Genomic DNA, 21,119 nt, shown 5'->3' on the forward strand with positions numbered 1-21,119 from the left:
TATGAGCTGATGCGCAAAATTAAGCAGAAAAAAAAAAAAAAAAAAGATTGATGTTGATTCTGCTGAAAGAACAGTCTCACACTCCATTTATGGTGGAAGATGTTATGTTTTGCTGCAGAAAGATGCTTGTGCTTTTTTTTTCTTTCTCTGTGAGTGGGAGGGTTGGGGGGGGGGTGGGGGGCTGTGTGGGTCTCTGGAGTCTGGAGACAGTTGGACAGCAGAGGAGTACTGGCTGTTTTTAGGAGCATCAGGGGGATCCTGTCATTCAAAGTAACAAGAAACACAGTGGAGCTTTCTGGGGAAGTGTGGGGTCAGGCTGAGGAGGCCATTTACCCGCAGGTGAGCAAGCAGAGCTGCTCACACTGAGTCACTTCCTGTCCTGTGATGTTTCTTTTTAACGTGGATTAGCTCCGTTTTAGTCGATAACCTCCCAGAAACACAGACAGCCCATATAGAAGTAGCCGTCTCAGTTCTACGGTGCAGAAAAGCCTTCATATGCAGCTCGGTTCTGCTGCCTGGAGGTTATACTGTTAATGTTTTCTTCTGTCAGGGATTTTCTTATGTCCTGTAGCTACGATATTTGTTAAGACTACCATTATAACGGGCCGCCTAGATTTCTTTGGGGGGTTTTTGCAATAAAAGTCTAAGAAAATGTCCTTTTTTTACCAATTCTTTTGCACATTTCTTCAGGAAGAACTTAACTTTCGATATCTGGCCATTGATTATCATTATTATATGTAATAAATGCTTAAAATAGTCTTTTATAGTAAAAAAAAAATGACTTGAATTTTAATCATGTATTACGAAAAAAAAACTGTAAATGTTCAAAACAAAAACTTTCAGATTATAGAAATAAACTATTTTACATGTGCTCAACCATTTTAGTTTGTCTAGATCATTCTGTGTCCTTGTTTCAGCCTCTTATTTTGAGTTATTTCTACTCATTTTTATTCTGTGTGATAGTCTCTAAAGTTTACTTTCTTTGTAGTTGGAGACAGAGCCCCTCATTTCACAAAAACAGCATGATCTGCTTCTTTTACAGACAATGCATCTCTTTATGTCCTGGCTAGCGCTCTGCAGATAAATTTGCATATATATAACATTTACAGCTAAACTACAACTATCAATGAACTATACAAAGCAGAAAAACACAGATAAAACCACAACCGCAGTTAAATTCAACAAAACACACTATAGTAGAACTCTCCAAAACAGCACTATCACTCGTTCTCATCTTCCTCCGTTTATCCGGGTCCGGGTTGGGGGGGCAGCAGCCTCAACAGAGTAGCCCGCTCAGCCCTCCCCCCAGCTCTTCTGGGGGAATCCTGAGGCGTCCCCAGACCAGCCCAGAGATATAGTCCCTCCAGCGTGACCTGGATCGACCCAGCGGTCTCCTCCTGGTTGGTCATGCCCCAAACACCTCCCCAGGGAGGCGTCCAGGAGGCATCCTTACTACACGCCTGAACCACCTCAACTGGCCCCCCTGGACATGGAGGAGAAGAAGCTCTACTTAGAGTCCCTCCTGGATGTCCGAACTCCTCCCCCTATCTCTAAGGCTGAGCCCGTCCACCCTGCGAAGGAAACTCATTTCGGCCGTTTGTACCCGCAACCTCATTCTTCTGGTCATTACCCAGAGCTCATGACCATAGGTGAAGGTCTGAACATACACTGACCGGTACATCAACAGCTTCGCCTTTTGGCTTAGCTCCCTCTTCACCACAACAGACTGGTTTAGCGACCGCATTACTGCACACGCTGCCCCGATCTGCCTGTCGACCTCCCGCTCCATCCTATACTCACTCGTGAATAAGATACCAAGATACTTGAACTCCTCCACCTGAGGCAGGACTTCCTCCCACTATCACTATTATATACAATTATTTACAAGAATTAACCACTAAAACCTCGCTAAAATGCTGCAAAAAGTAATTTATAAAATGTCTTTCAGATGACGTCTGAATTTTGTCAATAGTGCAAATGGTTCAGGAGTTCCAGTAATGATTTGACTGGTGATGAATGCAGAACTGTAACATAAAAGGGTTAAAAAACCTGTTTACATGAGTGGAGGTCATCTCAGACATAGAACAGGAAAGACAACACTTGCTGTGCACATGTAAAAAACAGAGTGAAGAGGAATTCATAACATACAATGAACTCAGGAAAAGTCAAGTAGAAGCAAATCAAAGCCCAGAGAAGCTCATGACATCATCTGTTAATGTCCAGCGAACACAGCAGCATAGGTGGAGGAGGTGGACAGGGATCTCCTGGAGCCAATGTGGAACCAGTCAGACAGTTTCTATTTCCTAGTGAACATTCTCTATAATCTGGAGAAGAAGTAGTCTAACACGCAACATGTAAAGGTGAAGACATAAATAAGAAAAAATAAATAAATAAAATAAAAATAGCATCTATGACAAACGGGTGATGTCTGCACAGTTCAAGACATAAAAGACATCCTTTGGGATCTACATCACAACACCGTGTTTGCATCAATAGGCAGAAAAGCTCCTTCATAAGTTCAAAAAGTCCAGACGTCTGAGTGAAACATGTCCTTCAGAGAGCACAGACTTCCACCACCATGATCAGAGCACCATGAAACCGCAAATAATCACACAGACTTTCCTCTGTCTTTGTCAGATCCAGTCTGTTCAACTTTAAATCTCACTCAGGGCTTGATCTTTAAAGACACTGCTGTAACTAAATGAGGGCCTTTGGTACTTGGCCAGAATCCTATTTATATCTTTATATTCATTATTTATGCTCTGTACAAAATTTATTTTTTACAAAGTGGCTACTGACACAGTACTGTGGCACAAAATATGGGCCTGTCTTTTACCACAGAGCCGATCAGCGGCCTTGTTATATCATTTTTAGACCGGTAACTTACATCCCAAAAAAGTACCAAGGCAATCAGATGACAAATAGGTCAACCTAAGATACACTGGACATTTAGTTAATTCGATATCATATCAGATTGCGACGTAATTCCCGATCAGAGTAGCATTTCTTATTTTTTTTTTTTTCTGGTAGGTAAATCCGACATTGAACGTTGTCCCGGTGGCAGATTTATATCAGAGTGCAGAATTCAGAGCACAACACTCAATACACTGAACTGACAGAACTAAGAAGTCACAACACACTGCTGCATCTAATATGTAGCTCCACCCACTTCCTCCAGCCTCCAGAACAAAGAACACCATAAAACAACAAATGGAGCATTTAAACAGTGATCCCTATTATATATTATATACTATCACCAATTTGTCATTTCTTCCATCAATTGCCACAGTACTGTGGTAGCAAAATGCACAAAAGTATACACTGAAGTATACACCATATATCACCACAGTACTGTGGCAACAAGAGACTAATGCAGGGGTTTTCAAATCCAGTCCTCAAGGGTCGGTATCCTGCATGTTTTAGATATTCCCCTCTTCCAGCACACCTGGAAGCCATTAAATAATTATCAGGCTTCTGCAGAGCATGATGATGAGCTGATCATTAATTGAACCAGGTGTGCTGGAAGAGGGAAACATCTAATACATGCAGGATACTGGCCCTCGAGGACCGGACTTGGATAACCCTGGGTTAATGAGTTCATGGAACAGTATCCCTGACTGGCTCTAGTACAAATGCTAACATTTGATGGGCTCTGGCAATAGACAAACCCATATTTTGTGCCACAGTACTGTAGCAGTAGACATTGCCTACGTCTTATCCTGTGTTACTTAGACTATATTGTTATTATTGCAGTTTTAGCTTTATATTACATTGTTGTATCTGTATTTCATTTTTAAAATTGTCAAATGCTTTACGTATTGTTCTGCTAAACAAAATAAAACAAAATCAATGTTGAGAGAAATGAAGTAAAAACCATCTCTGAGGCATTTTGGAAGCAAAGATCATTTAAACCAAACTAACCAATGTAATGTTATTATTATCCCAATATAAAACTATATTTATCATTATTGACCTCGGTGTCATTACTCAGAAATAGGGCTGAAGATGGACCTGTGGAGTTGAATTAATGAAAAATTCAGACCGAAGCAGAGCATTTACAGTTTATGTAGACCACAGAGAAATGTTTGAAAATGCATAATTCCATTTAAAAACAGCCAATAATCACTCCTTTAATATTTTTATTGTTAGACACTTTAAACGTATCTCTTCATCTGACACCCAGCCTATGATTCTGGTTGATAAAACAGCTGAAAACACATGCTGTAACACACGCTCTGTAGCTAAAGAAATATGATTTTTATTCACCGAAATTCTAATTGGCGTTTTTTTCGGTTTGTTTATTCTACGCAGCTTTGGCAGATGATGTGAAAATGCTCAAAATTGAAAAGGATGCATCTGTTTGGATCTGTGCCGGGCTGCCAACCTCAGAATTGGATCTCTGACTGTTTATTTTATGCTGATTATTTTAGATCTTCAGAATTTTCTCCATATATAGACGTATATATAAAGTGTATTTTGGCACCCAGTGGGATCTGAGTGTGAAACCTGCCTTCCTCCAACCTCAACTCGTGATCTCTCCCCGTGGTGAGGAGATGAGACATGAGCGGGACCTCCTCACCTCCGGTTTCCACGCTGAGCTTCTGCACTGTTCATCTGCAGGAACATCCGCAGACTAACAATGACTTATCCTGCATCTCACTCGTCTTCACAGCGTCTCTGAACTGCCTTTGACTGACCAAAACACACAAACGTCTACTCCTTCCAGCCTTATATTCGTCTCACACGTCCTCCTCACTGCTGCAGACGTGTGCAGAAGTGGAAATAACTAACCACCGGCTCATTCTTAAGTTAAAGCTACTGCAACTTTATATAGAGTTCACCCTTTAAGTACCTGAGTTTTTTTGTTTTTTCCAAAAAAATATTCAGTTTTGATATCGAGATTTCAAAAAGCTGCTTGCTACTGCTTGCTGCAATATTGCAACTTAAGCGCTTAATGATTTAAATAATCTATTAAAATACACTATATGTAGAGTGCATTGCAGCACCTGTTTTCAGCTGTTTTATGAACCAGAAACATGGGCTGAATGTCCAATTAAGAGATAAATTTTAAGTGTGTAACTCAGTGGTTTCCAACCTTTTTTGGCTCATGACCCCATTTTTTAACATCACAAATTTCTGGTGACCCCAGACATTCAAAACGCAAAAACAACCCTTTTTTGGGGGGAAAATAAAGTTGTTTTTGATCATGTAATAGTTTGCTGTACTATGTTGCAAATAAATGTTAATTTTAGATGACATTTAGTCTATATAATGTATATTATTATGGACGGAGGCAGTAAATCCAGGTGTAGATTACTGCACAAAGTGAGAATTTGATTTTCCTTGGTCAGGATATGTACAGTCAGTCCAGCTTGGATTTACAAGGCTGACAATTAATACTGAACAAACAAGAACTCAAACTATGAATTATGAAAGAGCTGCAGCATTTGAAACCGATAACAATGAACATTTGAAAGATAAATAGTACCACAGTGCTTCAGTTTCAGCTTCATAGTTTGTATGAAGCTGTTGAAGCAAAGATACATAATTTGAACAAAACTAACCAATGTAATATTTATCTCAAAATAAAACTATGTTATGACATTTATCATTACACTGGGTTACAAAAAAATGCTTTTTGCAAGTTGTCTAGGTGTTTTCAACTGAATTAGGACCATTTTGCACCGCTAAATTCAAAAATGACATCTGTTTTGTCAATCAGGTCAGGTTTTTTTTACTAATTTGATTTTGAAAAATTTGATCTTCTCACAAAATTGATTACATTTTTGTGACTTTATCAGTTGATTTTTTATATAGTTCTCACCTAAAATAAGTTTTAAGAGAAAAAATAAAATCATTTTCTAACATGATTCCTGTTAGGTACAATGGTGTATTCACCGCAGATGTAGCAGAATACGTCAGGCTTATTTTTGCAAGATCTTCTAGTCGAAGCCATTTCATTCACCTGTAATATTAAAAAAACACAATCATAAATTGGCAAAAGTCAAATCTTCAGAACTCGTTTATTGCAAGAAATACAAAAGAATTTTGTATCATATGATGTGAAAATACCCATAAATGTAAGCAAAAATGTTAAAAAGCTAATATGTAGCATAGTTCAGAAAGTTGACCTGACTGAGCAAAATTAATGTGATTTTTGGATTCAGCACACCAAAATTATCCTAAATCAGCTCAGAAAACTTAAACAATAAATTTGTTGACCAGTGTTATTGTTTTGTATCCCAGACCCCTGTTAGAAAAGAAACACCTGAATTCAACGTGTCCACATACTTCTGTCCATATAGTGGATATGGTTTTGTAAGTGTCCTTTAGAGTGAGGAGGCTGCAGTAGATCGGACTGTTTACTGCACTCAAGAGATCTTTGTTTAATGACTTCAGCCTTCGACTCCATGTCCTGTACTGTAACGAAATGCAGGCTGACGCAGATCCGATGTGAGTGACAGTTACTGGGCAACGTCTCATCTTCAACGAACCACTTTAATGAGAAGACGCTCAAGTTGACGCTGGAGGTGTTCGATTTGGTGGAAAGTGTACTGCCATCACTCAGACGAACTGGAAACCTTAGATAAAATGGGTTTTCTGGGTCTTAAAGGAACAAACCTTAATGCCAAGGGGTGGTGTGAAATGCTAACGCACAAGTACATTCAGGTGTTTAATGAGTTATTCCATACCAGGGGTGTCACACTCACTTTAGTTCAGGTTGCACATTCAGCATAATTTGATCTCAAATGGGTCGGACTAGTAAAATAATAACATAATAATCTCTAAATAATGACAACTCCAAGGTCTTTGTGCTTGGCCTGTGAGATCCCCAGACCTCACCATGTGTGATTTTTTTTCTTGTGGGGATACGTAAAAGATCACATGTATGATCCAGCGCTACCCACTAACCTCGATGACCTTAAACATGGAATAACAAAAGCGATCAACTCAGTGGATCGTGATATGCTGGTACGCGTCTGGGAGGAATTCTCTTATCGTATTGATGTTGTCTGGGCTGCAGATGGTGGCCACATTGAACACTTGTAAGACAGGAAATAAAAGCTGATTGGGAGTAGAATACTTGTGACTTCGCTGGAGTTTTCTATTGCTTTTCCTTATTATAATACTGCGTAATGAAATCGGTTCATTCTTTTTGAATAACCCTGTATATCAGCCAATATACAGGGTGGGGAAGCAAAATTTACAATGAACATTTAGTTGTTTTTTCTCAGCAGGCACTACGTCAATTGTTTTGAAACCAAACATATATTGATGTCATAATCATACCTAACACTATTATCCATACCTTTTCAGAAACTTTTGCCCATATGAGTAATCAGGAAAGCAAACGTCAAAGAGTGTGTGATTTGCTGAATGCACTCGTCACACCAAAGGAGATTTCAAAAATAGTTGGAGTGTCCATAAAGACTGTTTATAATGGAAAGAAGAGAATGACTATGAGCAAAACTATTACGAGAAAGTCTGGAAGTGGTGGAAGCAACAAAAAACGAACCAAAGCTTTTATTAAAGCTCTCAAATCCAAAATCCTAAAGGATCCAACCAAATCCATGAGAAAAAATGGGAACTGAACTTGAGGTAGACAACAAGACCGTTAGAAATGCAGTAAAATATGATTTGAAGTTAAAATCTTGCACAAGAACACCAAAACACTTGTTGACAACAGCAACAAATCCAACTTTAGCAATTTTTGGGAATCATGTTTATGGCCGCCTTCTAGCCCAGATCTAAACCCTCTGGATTCTGCTATTTGGGGTGTTTTAGAACATGCTACCAATAGAACATCACACAGCAATGTCGACTTTCTTAAAGATACTATTAAAGAAGAATGGGAGAAGTTGTCACCCGAATATTTGAGGAACACTTGCGCAAGTTTCAGGAAGCGTGTGAAGGCAGTTATTGAGAAAGAAGGAGGACACATGGAATAAAAACATTTTTTATTATGTCAATTTTCTTGTGGCAAATAAATTGTCATGACTTTCAATAAACTAATTGGTCATACACTGTCTTTCAATCCCTGCCTCAAAATATTGTAAATTTTGCTTCCCCACCCTGTATGTTTTATGGCCAATACATCAAATATCAGCTTTTTTTAGCCCCCAATATTGGTATTGGCCCACACAATTCCATATTTTTCGGACAAAGTGTAAAGTGTGCATAATACACTCATCCAGACACCACAAGGTTAAATTATATTATTATTGTATAAACTGTGAGTCCATGATACCACAACAATGCAAAACATTGTCATTCCAATGAAGAAAAAACTGCCACTTATCGATATTATCCAGCTTTTGTTTTTTGTATGCAGCTCAATAAACCTCTCCACATTGATTAAAAAAGAAGATAAATATTTATCCAATGCTTAGTTACTGCATCGACACCAGGTCAAACACAGCTGACATTATATAGAATAGATTTAGTATGGTTGAGTTCTGACAAAACTAATGGATTACATGGCTAAACCAGTTCAGTCGGTCCATCTCTAACGCCTTCTGGCCAGAACTCGCCAAGTTTTAACCCCAACTGTGGAATCCCACCTCCCTCTCATCAGTCTTTGTGCGTTTTCGCCACCATCCTGTTACCATCATAGAAGAAGAACCTGTCAATGCTTCTGAAGTGAATCAGGGAAACCGACCAGTGGAGACGACGACAAAGGCCGAGCAGATGAACAGAGCAGCCGGAGGAAAATCTTTTGGTCTTTTTTTTTTTTTTTTTTTTTTGAGAGCTCAGGTGGGAAGAGCGGCCTTTGAGTTAGTTCATCACAGTAGTCGCTGCCATTCGCTGACAATGAGAGCATTTCTGGGAGCGAGAAAACTGCTGGCTTTGCAGAAAAAAAAGAAAAAAAAAATCTCCTTTTGTTCTATTCAGCCTAGTGGAGCAGCAATAAAACCTTCCCTCTCGTTCCCCAGTGCCGGGCAGAAGAGGAAGACGAGAAAAACATTTTTTAAAAAAATGGAAGGCTTCTTCTGCTTCTTCAGTGAGGACTGAGAAATACTCGTATTCAAAAAGCTGTTTGAGGATGAGAGGAGGAGGAGGAGGATATTATCATACTGGGCAAGAGGAGCTGGCAGATGAAGAGGAGGGAGGGGGGAGCGGGAGGGAGGAGAGGATGGTCTGATTGAGCAGAAAGACAGATGAAGAAGTAAAGGAGCGTCGGAGAGGAATGTGTGATTGGATTTGAGCGGTGGGTCGGGCAGAGCTAGCGGTCCGTTAGCTGCCTGAACGGGAGGCCTGTGTTCTAATGGGGAAGAATGGCATGGGCAGAAGGCTTTAATAGGGCCTTCAGAGAGGACTCACAGGTTCAGAACAAATCCACGGCCACAGTGGAGCACAGGTCTGCAGCATCCACACCAGGCCCAGTCCCATCCACCACAGTTAATTACACCGGCTGTGTGGAGTCTGGAAATAACCTCAGCCTGTTAAGACTCAGGTTCAGGGTTTACCCGATTTAACCCCTTACTGCCTGGATTTATTTACAATTACAGAAAAAAAAAAAAAAATTAATGGACCCTAATATTTCACCACTGGTCAGAATAACAATATAACCACCTGAGAAGAAGAGATCAGCTGCATCTCGTTTAACCCTTAGGGGTCCACGGTCACGGCCCTGTGACTGAATCACATCACATTTTCAACACGTCATAGAGTCGGAAGTCGACTTGAAACACTCTCTCACTTTTTATTTGATGTTCATCGAGCAAATACAACCGGACATATGACGGTTTGAACTCGGAGCAAACAAACATGAGTAAAAGTATGAAAATGAGGTGGGGGGGTGTTATATTTCTGACCATGTCTTCGTCATTTTTTGTCCTTTTTCAAAACGGAAAAAATGGCCAAATCTGTGGATTCTAATTCACAGACTGCATTAGTATTACAGGTAAGGGTGAAGATGACCCCACCTGAGAAGACTGGGGTGGGGGTGGGGGGGGGTGAGGCGGTGATAATGCTTATTTAAAGATATGCTTTTATGTCAAATATTTCAGTATAGTTTTAATTTATTACAATTTTGATTTTATATAACTAATATTTGGAACTAATATTCACTTTTAAAGTCTTTGAAAAGGTTCCTGAAGCATCTTTGTGTTATTTATGCAATAGATTATATACATTTTTTAAATTAGATTTTATATGTTTTGTGGGTTTTTTGGCCCTTTGTGTTGATATTGAAGGTTAAAGCAAAAAATAGGCAGATGAGATAGATGAAGTTGTGCTGAAAAAAAGATACCAAACATGGGTATAGTAAACATTTCTTTATATAGTATATAAAGGCAAAATCATTCATTCATTCATTCACTCATTTTCTGAACCCGCTTTATTCTCACTAGGGTCACGGGGGTCACTTGGAGCCTATCCCAGCTACATAGGGGCGAAGGCGGGCAAGAAGTCAACATTAAAAAGTACTCAAAACAACCAAAATAGGCTCAGACCCCAAGGGTTAAAATTGTCAAGTAAATTTCATGCAAACTATTGAAAATCACCCATAAAGACCCAGTGTTACTTTTGTGACAGTTCCCAATAACCCTCAATTTTAATCTGAGCTTTTATGAACATCTACATGATCAATAAATGAAATATAGCAAAATACCTGATTTACACTGAAAAAAATGCAAAATAAGGAGTATCATACTGCAGTCAGAGGTGATAAATCACTAAAGAAAGGTAAAATGTAGAGAAATATTCATTTGGGAACTGTCACAAAAATAGCACTGGGTCTTTATGGGTGATTTTCAATAGTTTGAATTAAATTCACTTGACAATTTTAAATGAAACACAGCTGATCTCTTCTTCTGAGGTGGTTATATTGTTGTTCTGAGCAGTGGTGGAATATTAGGGTCCATTCATGATACACAATATTATTGGCTGTTATTCTGCTGCTGTTTTTTTTTTTTTTTTTTTCCCCCCGCACAGATTTTTGAACCGATCTGCTGGGATCTGATCCCATTCCGCCACTGAGCATCACGAGGTCCGACGCTGATGTTGACGTTCATCCCAAACATGCCCGATGGGGATGGGGGTGAATGTTAAGTGGAAAACCATAATTACCTCGGGTTGCATTTGCTTTGTTTCTTTGTAGTATTGGTTTCATTGTAATACCACAGTTAATTGATACAACTAATTAGAGATAATTTGCATCTGAATAATGCGCTCTGTGAAGTCGTAGCGTTCATGTAAAATTCATGACTGTTAAATGTTTACTGTGTTGTACATGTGTACTAGTGTTGGAAGCATCCAAGTACAGTTGTGTATTGGATAAGTTCAGTTCTAAACCTGACACTGTTTGAAATAGAAACAAGAGGCAACCCTGTCAATAGGTTTTTGTCGACTCTCATAAGGCCGTTAACTCCCAGGGTTCAGTGCTTTAATCAGTCTGTGTTCTAGGATGACATGAATATCACTACACAAAGAAACAACAATAGGTTTAGAAGGTTTATACAACACATTTCTTCCTCATAAGTCATATCATTATCCAAACCATCAGCATCAACGTTGTTTTCAGGGAGTGATTTGTCAAAAAACAGAGGGGGGGATGTTTTTTTTTTGTTTTTGTTTTTGTCGGAGCAGGGGGGCAGTAGTTACATACACAGGGTGCGGTCCATAACTAACATAACTAACACTGGTGTGAAACTTCACATACTTTCAACGTCCAACTCCTGGGTTCTATTCCTTTATTAAACAACGTATCTTACACGAAATTTTCACAACTTCTAACCCATATCCACTGGACACACAAAAGCTGGGCCCCAGGAATTTGTCACGTTTACCCCCCCTTTACGGCGCCCCAGCGCATGGGGACGTTTGCAAATTCTAAGACTGCCGACAGTTCGGTTCAGGTGAACGTTAGTGTCAGTAATGTAGGATATGGGTGGAAGAAAACTGTCACAACCTGCCTGTTATTTTGTCAACTGGTTGGTTGTCCCCCCCAGAATGGAATTCATTGAGCAGAGGTAGGGATGTAAAAACCAGAGGGCGGGTTGATCTCCCTCATTCCCCCAACAAATCACACCCTGGTTGTTTTAACCTTTCACTGAGGTCCACAGGATCTCCTAGAACATGGGTGTCAAACATGTGGCCTGTGGGCCAAAACTGGCCCGCCAAGGGTTCCACTCCGGCCTGCGACATGAATTTGCAAAGTGCAAAAATTACACTGAAGATTTTAACAGTCAAGGGTGTTGAACATGTTTTAGTTAAGGTTCCACATTCAGCCCAATCGTGATCTCAAATAAATAATAGCATAATAACACTGGTCAACAACAAATTTATTGTTTAAGTTTTTTGAGCTGATTTAGGATAATTTTGGTGTGCTGAATCCAAAAATCACATTAATTTTGCTCAATCGGGTCAACTTTCTGAACTATGCTACATATTGGCTTTTTAACATTTTTGCTTACATTTATGGGCATTTTCACATCATATGATACAAAATTCTTTCATATTTCTTGCAATAAACAAGTTCTGAAGATTTTACTTTTGCCAATTTATGATTCATGTTTTTTTTAATATTACAGGTGCATGAAATGGCTTCGACTACAAGATCTTGCAAAAATAAGCCTGATGTATTCTGCTACATCTGCGGTGAATACACCATTGTACCTAACAGGAATCAAGTGATCAAATGTTTTTTTTTTTTTCTCTTAAAACCTATTTTGGGTGAGAACTGTATAAAAAATCAACTGATAAAGTCACAAAAATGTAATCAATTTTGTGAGAAAATCAAATTTTTCAAAATCAAATTCGCAAAAAAAACCTGACCTGATTGAGAAAAACAGATTTCATTTTTGGATTTAGTGGTGCAAAATGGTCCTAATTCAGTTGAAAAAAACTAGACAACTTGCAAAAAACATTTTTTTGTAACCCAGTGTCATCAATCAAGTAGCACACAGACCCATGGGTTCTAGATCCTCTGATCCAGTTCTTTCCTTTACAGAGTTTTACCAGAAAACCCGCAAAAGCTATTTGTGTGGAGTCTTTATGGTGGAAGTAATTGTATCTCTCACAGGTTTTATTTTTGTTCCACTACTGTTAAGAATAAATTGTTTGTAACTTTTTGCTCGAATATTTATCTGTGTTACTTATGGGTGAATTTAAACGTTGTACTGCTCGCTCAGTCAGAGTTGCTTTTAACAATGCATTCCGTATTGTGCATGGTTTTTATCGTAGCTGTAGTGCTCGTGGTATGTTCTGTTTTAATAATGTTCGCTCTTATTATGAGATGTTATGGAAAGCCATTTTGAATTTTATACTGCATTTAAGTCATTCTAGAAATGTTGCGATTTTTACAATTAAGTGACTTTTATACTGATTCTACACTTGTTAAATACTGGCACCAGCATCTTTATACTTGTTATTGAAGATAGGGTGTGTGCATGCCTGTCATTTTTACATTTATAACCCTTTTCATTTTTTTTTTTTTTAATGCTCATTATACTCTATGGACTGTAACTATTTACATGTCTGATACAAATAAATAAATGAAATGAAAATGTGTTGTGCATTATCTCACTATTCTGCCTCTTGTGCATGTTCCAACATTGTATCACATCATCTGGTGATAGTCCAGTCATCTACTCAAAAACATTTCTGTGTTCAGTTTTCACAGAAGCTGCTGTTGTCTTCCAGAGTAGCATCTTGGGATATTTTCCAGACAAGTCTACACGAGTGCATCCTTGGTTTAAGCTAGCTAGCAGACAACAACAACATTGGGGCATTCCATCCAATCTTGGTTTGTGTGAACTTTTAAATGGAACAGTACTTTGGACAAGAACGCATACTGAGAAACAACTTTAGTCTCCGTCTACACCAGTGTTTCTCAAACTGTGGCATGGCACAGGCATGGGATGGGATGGGATGGGATCATTCCTAGGTGTTTTTTTTCTTCAGGTTAGAACATGTATCAGGTGGAACTAATGTTTTAGCGTTGGAGCACCCTGGACTCATTTTAGGGACGTACAACAAACAAATCTACTGCCATAGTGATCTGTCACTGGACTAGACCAAGAGTTTAGGTTTGGACAATAGACAAGGACTGGACTGGAAAAGAAAAATGTGCAATGTTTCTGGTTTTGCACAGTTTGTACAGATTGCACTTTAATGTTCTGAGATGTGCAACAGAAACAGGCTCATTGCAGTGACTGATATTGTTAAAATGTTCATCTTTGTTACCAAAATTTGTTCGTTGTTCTACAAAAAAATTTACCTTATTGTCATAGTTGTAAGATAATTACACATTTCCTATTTTTAATTGGAAAAATAATGTCTCAGAGAGCAGTTTTGTTGAGGTCATTTATATTGTTCAATCAAAAATCGAAGTTATTTTTAATTTGCACAACAAATTATTCAAGGAAAAGCAAAAAGTATTCTAAAGATATTGATGTTTCTTTCAATAAAAGTTATAATTGCACTACAGGTACAATGTTGTTGGGGTTGAGGGGGGCTTGGAGATTTTTCTTGCTCCAAAGGGGGGCCCGACAGAAAAAGATTGAGAACCACTGGTCTACACCAACAAGTATTTTTTGCTAAAATGCACAACTTTTGCTAGCTACTCTGCAGACACTTGTGTTTAATATCAATGGACAAAAACAGACTTTTAGGTACAGAAATGCAGACACCAGCATTAGCATTAGCAGCCTGTTTATGCATATTTACACAATTTTTCCCACCAATTTTTCCTCATCACCCGTCTAAATCACATCAGATGATTCTGTCCTTTCGTTTGCACCAATAGTTCAGTTAAATTCTGCTTTATATCATATTATTACTGACCATAATCACAGTAGGGGGGCTGTTACTCAAGCAATTTCCATCATCTCCCATGTCCAGCAGCATTTGCAGCCCCAGTCATCATGAAACATAGAGTCGCTGTCGGGTGGAAACCTCATAAGTCCATTTTTGGTCATAAAACGATTCTATTGGTCAGTCTTCATGTTGGCCTGATGGTTTTAGAAATACTTAACCAATTAAAAGTGTTAAAAAACTTTCTAAAATACTACACACTTACATTGAATTTGACCCACTGATTTTTATCTTTGGAGTGCTCCCTGCTAATTTTTTAAATAAGGATAAAGAATATCTTTTGAAAATTCTTGTCTTGGTAGCAAAAAAAAAAAAGATAACTGTATCCTGGTATAAACCACTTCCTCCAACAATAAATCAGTGGAAGGAAAGAATTGTGAGGGTCTATACAATGGAAAAAATAACAGCAAACCTAAACCTTACCACTGATTTGTTCAAGAAGAGGTGGAATCCTTTGATAATCCATTTGGATTTGATATTGTAGCATTTGAGAGTCTGACGCTGGGGGGATATTATTTTTATTTTTATGTAATTATTAAAATAATTGTAGGCAGATATATTAGGTATGCAAATAAGACCTTGTAACAGTACACTGATTTGAGGTACCAGTTTGCCGAGAAGTTATGTTTATTTGTTGATTTATTTTGTTCTTTTTATGTTATAAAAGATATGTAGCTTTCTACATTAAGAATATGTAAGGATTGTATATATTGTAAAGCTTGAAATATAAATATGAATAAAATTGTGTTAAAAAAAAAGAAAAGTGTTAAAAATGGATTGTGACTACATCTCTTAACTACATACATTTATTTAGAATATACATTGTTTTTCCAGTTTCCTGAAAAATTACCATTTTGGACATAAGAGGTTTCGGCCCGACAGTGGCGATATATTTTTGACGTGTTAGAATGAATGAATGAAACTATTGAAAAGTGTGTTCAGAGACAATTTTGAAGATGTATCAGTGTCATCTCAACTCCTGTGTGTACTTCTAACGCTTTTGTATTTATTTCTAGTTTTATTCAGTTACCATCTCAGACACATCAATGCATTAAAAGCAAAAATGACAAGAATCTATATCACTTGAGAGGACAAAGGATGGCGTAAATGTTTTTATAAGTGCTGTACCGTAAGAGTTTCACGCTAAAATGGAAGAAATAACCTTAGTGTGGCTAAAACCTGAGACACTTTGACCGCAGCGGCGTTCTGGCGGCCTCTGTGAATGTGCCTTTGTCTCAAATCTCAGTCCGCTCATACATAGTCTCTCACATCACTTTGCCTGCATGTTTCACAGAACTGAAAGCTTTTACCTTCAGAGCAGTACAGGAAAAATCAATGCAGCCTGCCCTTTAAAAACAATTCACAGTTGTACAGTTGGCTCAGGGGGGGTATTGGGGGGTTGGGGGGGTTGACTCACTGCTGCCACTCACAGATTTCCTGCAGCCATCACATTCTGCTGCAGGAATTCATCCATTTCTATTAATTCAAGTCTCAGATCATTACAGTGAAAGAGGGCCATGTGCTGTTTCTTTGTATTCTTCGACATCATGATGCATTATATGGACAAAAGTATTGGGACACGTTGTTTTCAGGTGTTTCTTTTCTAACAGGGGTCTGGCATACAGAACAATAATGACATAATATAGTTTTATATTGGGATAAATATCATTGCATTTGTTAGTTTGGTTTAATTTGTTATCTTTGCTTCAAAAATACCTCAGAGATCGTTCTTACTTAATTTCTTTCAATGTCATTTTTTTTTTTTTTTTAATTCATGACTATGATTTAAATGTTCTTCCTCTAAATTTCTATAATATTTTTCATGCTCTGATTGTAAATAATAATTATTTACCACATTTAACCATCTACTTTCTTCACATCTTACATAGCAAGAAAAATCTTCCATTAAACTTCAAGGAAATATTGATGTTTTTATCTCAAATCAGCATGAACAGGACATCTTACAGCTGTAGACATGATTTGTCCAGATATGTTTGTCCATATAGGTTATAAACGTCAATATTTCCTTAATTTTTTAAAAAGTTTAACAGTTTTGTATCCCAGACCCATGTTGAGAAAACGCCTGAATTCATCGTGTCCCAATACTTTTGTCCATATAGTGTATTTGTTTGGAAATGTTCTGCGGCCCGATAACAGGTGTTTCTGTTATCAATATTTCCTTCAATTAATGACATGTAAATTAAACTTCCTTAAGATTTCGAGGTACAACATTTAAAATCATAGTCGTGGATAAAAAAAATTAACAAAAAACTAAATCAATGTTGAGAGAAAATCAGCCCAAAACACAGATATCCACAGAAATCCTGCAGGGAATTAAATACCGTCTACACTACATGGACAAAGTTGGACGAGTTGGATTCTGGTGTTTATGGAACACCTTTTAAGGAAATATTGATGTTTTTATCTCAAATCAGCATGAACAGGACATCTTACAGCTGTAGACATGATGCGTTTTCGTGCTCTGACTGTAAATAACTTTCTACCACAACTAACCATCTACTTTCTTCAAATCACCCATTAAACTAAGGAAATATTGATGATTTTATCTCAAATCAGCATAAACAGGACATCTGTAGACATGATGTGTCCAGATATTTTTGTCCATATAGTTTATAAACATCAATATTTCCTTCAAGTTTAATGTTTAAGTGAGGAAAGTAGATGGTTAGTTGTGGTAGAAATTATTTACAGTCAGAGCATAAAAAATATTTTAGAAATTTAGAGGAAGAATATTTATACATCATAGCCATGGATAAAAAAAAAATAATAATAATGTTGAGAGAAATAGAGTAAAAACCATCTATGAGGCATTTTAGAAGCAAAGAGAACAATTTAAACCAAACTAACCAATGTAACGATATTTATCTCAATATAAAACTACATTATGTCATTTGTCATTATTGTTTTGTATCCCTGACCCCTGGTAGAAAACAAACACCTGGATCAAAAAAACAAAACAAAATCAATGTTGAGAGAAATTTACTAAAAACCATATCTGAGGCATTTTGGAAGCAAAGATATCATGCAGTTCAATGATATTTATCTCAATATAAAACTATATTCTGACATTAGTCGTTATTGTTTTGTATCCCAGACCCCTGTTAGAAAACAAACACCTGAATTCCACGTGTCCCAATACTTTTGTCCATATAGTGTATTTGTTTGGAAATGTTTTGCAGCCCATTAACAAGTGTTTCTGTTATCAACATCAATATTTCCTTAAATTAATGACATGGTAATTAAACTTCCTGAAGATTTAGAATTAGAACATTTAAAATAATAGTCGCGGATAAAAAAAAAATAAATAAAAAAAAATCAATGTTGAGAGAAATTTAATAAAAACCATCTCTGTGGCATTTTGGAACCAAAGATAACATTGCAGTGCAATGACCTTTATAACAATATAAAACTATATTCTGACATTTATCATTATTGTTTTGTATCCCAGACCCCTGTTAGAAAAAAAAACACACCTAAATTCAGCGTGTCCACATACTTTTGTCCATATAGTGTATTTGTTTGGAAATGTTCTGCAGCCCAATAACAAGTGTTTCTGTTATCAACATCAATATTTCCTTAAATTAATGACATGGTAATTAAACTTCCTTCAGATTTAGAGGTAGAACATTTAAAATAACAGTTGTAGATTAAAAAAACTAAATCAATGTTTAGAGAAATGTAGTAAAATTCATCTCTGAGGCATTTTGGACGCAAAGATATCATGCAGTGCAATGATGTTTATCCCAGTATAAAACTATATTCTGTCATTTATCATTATTTTGTATCCCAGAACCCTGTTAGAAAAAAAAACACCTAAATTCAACGTGTCCACATACTTTTGTCCATGTAGTGTATTTGTTTGGAAATGTTCTGCAGCCCAATAACAAGTGTTTCTGTTATCAACATCAATATTTCCTTAAATTAATGACATGGTTATTAAACTTCCTTCAGATTTAGAATTAGAACATTTACAATAATAGTCCTGGATAAAAAAAAAACAAAAAAAACAAACAAATCAGTGTTGAGAGAAATTTACTAAAAAACATCTCTGAGGCGTTTTGGAAACAAAGATATCATGCAGTGCAGTGATATTTATCCCAACATAAAACTATATTCAGACATTAGTCGTTATTGTTTTGTATCCCAGACCCTTGTTAGAAAAAAAAAAAACCTAAATTCAACGTGTGCACATACTTTTGTCCATGTAGTGTATTTGTTTGGAAATGTTCTGCAGGCCAATAACAAGTGTTTCTGTTATCAACATCAATATTTCCTTAAATTAATGGCATGGTAATTAAACGTCCTTAAGATTTAGAATTAGAACATTTAAAATAATAGTCCTGGATAAAAAAAAAAATCAATGTTGAGAGACATTTACTAAAAACCATCTCTGAGGCATTTTGGAAAGAAAGACATCATGCAGTGCAGTGATATTTATCCCAATATAAAACTATATTCTGTATTTATCATTATTATTTTGTATCCCAGACCCGTTAGAGAAAAAACACCTAAATTCAACATGTCCACATACTTTTGTCCATATGGTGTAGGTCAGATACACCACCATATGTTTTACTTACAGGTCCTGTAGGTGTGTTTGTACAGCTTTCACTGCTAACATTTAATATAAACACCATCCTACAGTCAGCACAGTGAAGGTTATCTCTGCGCCCTGAGCGTACAGGAGGAAACGCTACATTATTCCAGCCTTTGACTCTCCTTCCCATCTCCTGCTGACGTACACAGACGTGCGCTCGAGTAATCTCACGCCAATCTCCGCTTTCCTACACCTCGTCGACAGCCGTCTGCAAACAGCTACGACTGACACGGGTGGGGGCACTCATGGGAGGGTTTCATTTAAAGAAAGCAGACCGCTCAGTAATCCGTGTTATTGGAAGTCAAATTGTTGGGGAAAGACGGGGGCTGCGGGCCAAAATGAAGAGGATTACACATGGATTACCTGTGTTCTGACTCGTGGATGGAGAATATGACTCCCGACGTGGACGACTTCTGCTGGATGGAGGCCAGGAAGGTGAACTCGCTTTTACTCCTGAACAGCTGCACTACTTTCTCTGTGATGTGCGCCGGAGCGAGGACCGCCCTCCCCACATCTGAGGAAAGAAAGACCGATTGGAAATAGAAGTTAGAAGTGCCGAAAACACATCAACTTTCCCCCCTTTACGCCGTGAATATGCATCCCACACAGATCTGACAGCTCTGATTGGAAGGCTTAATCAGAGAAAAGCTTTCCTGTCGTTGCTGCCAAAGGTCCGGAAACCCCAAAGTAATGGATGAAAACTGTTCAGCCGACATCGGCATCTGGATACACAAGTGATTTCAGTCGTCGTGGGGACAAAATTAGGAAGTTTTTTTTTTCTTCCAGCACTGAATTGAAACAACTGTGCTTTTGGATATATTTGATAGTTGTTCCTCAAGGACATGGATGTCAAACATACAGGCCGTGGACCAATACTGGCCTGCCAAAGGGTCCAATCCGGCCCGTGGGATGCGAGATGCAAAAATTATACTTAAGTTATTAACAATCAAGGATACTGAAATTATTTTAAACCAGGTTCCAAGTTATGAGAAAAAATTGTGAAAAAAAAATAAAAGAACTAAAATGAAGTAAAAAAGAATAAAATAAGCAACAGAATGGACAACAACAGCCAAAATCATCGATAAAATGAACAAAAATGAATAAAATCAACAAAATAATGATCAACATGGGAAAATGAGAAGCCAAAATTTACAAAAAAAAAAAAAAAAAAACGGAATGAAAGTCATGTCATCAGATATGACCCATTTGGACATTCAGAGACTCCGTAGTGAATGGAAAAGTCACTTTGTTGAACAAAAACAAATAAGAAAATGTACAAAATATGGAATAATGGGGAAAAAATGACCTAAAATGAAGTAAAAAAGAATAAAATAACCAACAGAAAAAACTAAATATGGAATAATGTGAAAAAAACAGAATGGACAATAACAGCCCGAGTTATCAATAGAATTAACAAAAACAAATAAAATCAACTAAATAATAAGTAACATGAGAAAATGAGAAACCAAAATTAACAGAAACAAAACAAGAAAAGCACTGAGAGCGCAGAACTCCACCAAGACAGATCTGCCCCCCCCCACCAAGATCACCATCAAAATTTAATCATTTGTTCCTTGTGCCAGTATCAACATTTCCTGAATATTTCATGAAAATCCGTCCATAACTTTTTGAGTTATCTTGCAAACAAACTAGAAACACTCGGAGAGTGCAGATCTCTGCCAAG

The 21,119-nt window shown here is 37.4% G+C and overlaps 1 protein-coding gene across 1 annotated transcript in view; it reads right to left on the minus strand.

The window, feature by feature from the left end:
* LOC115414140 (protein kinase C-binding protein NELL1-like) overlaps positions 1–21,119 on the minus strand; it is an 806,279-nt gene that overhangs the window by 678,912 nt on the left and 106,248 nt on the right. Inside the window, exon 3 of the mRNA XM_030127358.1 lies at positions 19,799–19,949. Coding sequence (XP_029983218.1) covers positions 19,799–19,949 — 151 coding nt within the window. The remainder of the gene's footprint in view (positions 1–19,798; positions 19,950–21,119) is intronic.

This window comes from Sphaeramia orbicularis, chromosome 3 (genome assembly GCF_902148855.1).
Source record: "Sphaeramia orbicularis chromosome 3, fSphaOr1.1, whole genome shotgun sequence".
In the NCBI taxonomy this organism is placed as follows: Eukaryota; Metazoa; Chordata; class Actinopteri; order Kurtiformes; family Apogonidae; genus Sphaeramia; species Sphaeramia orbicularis.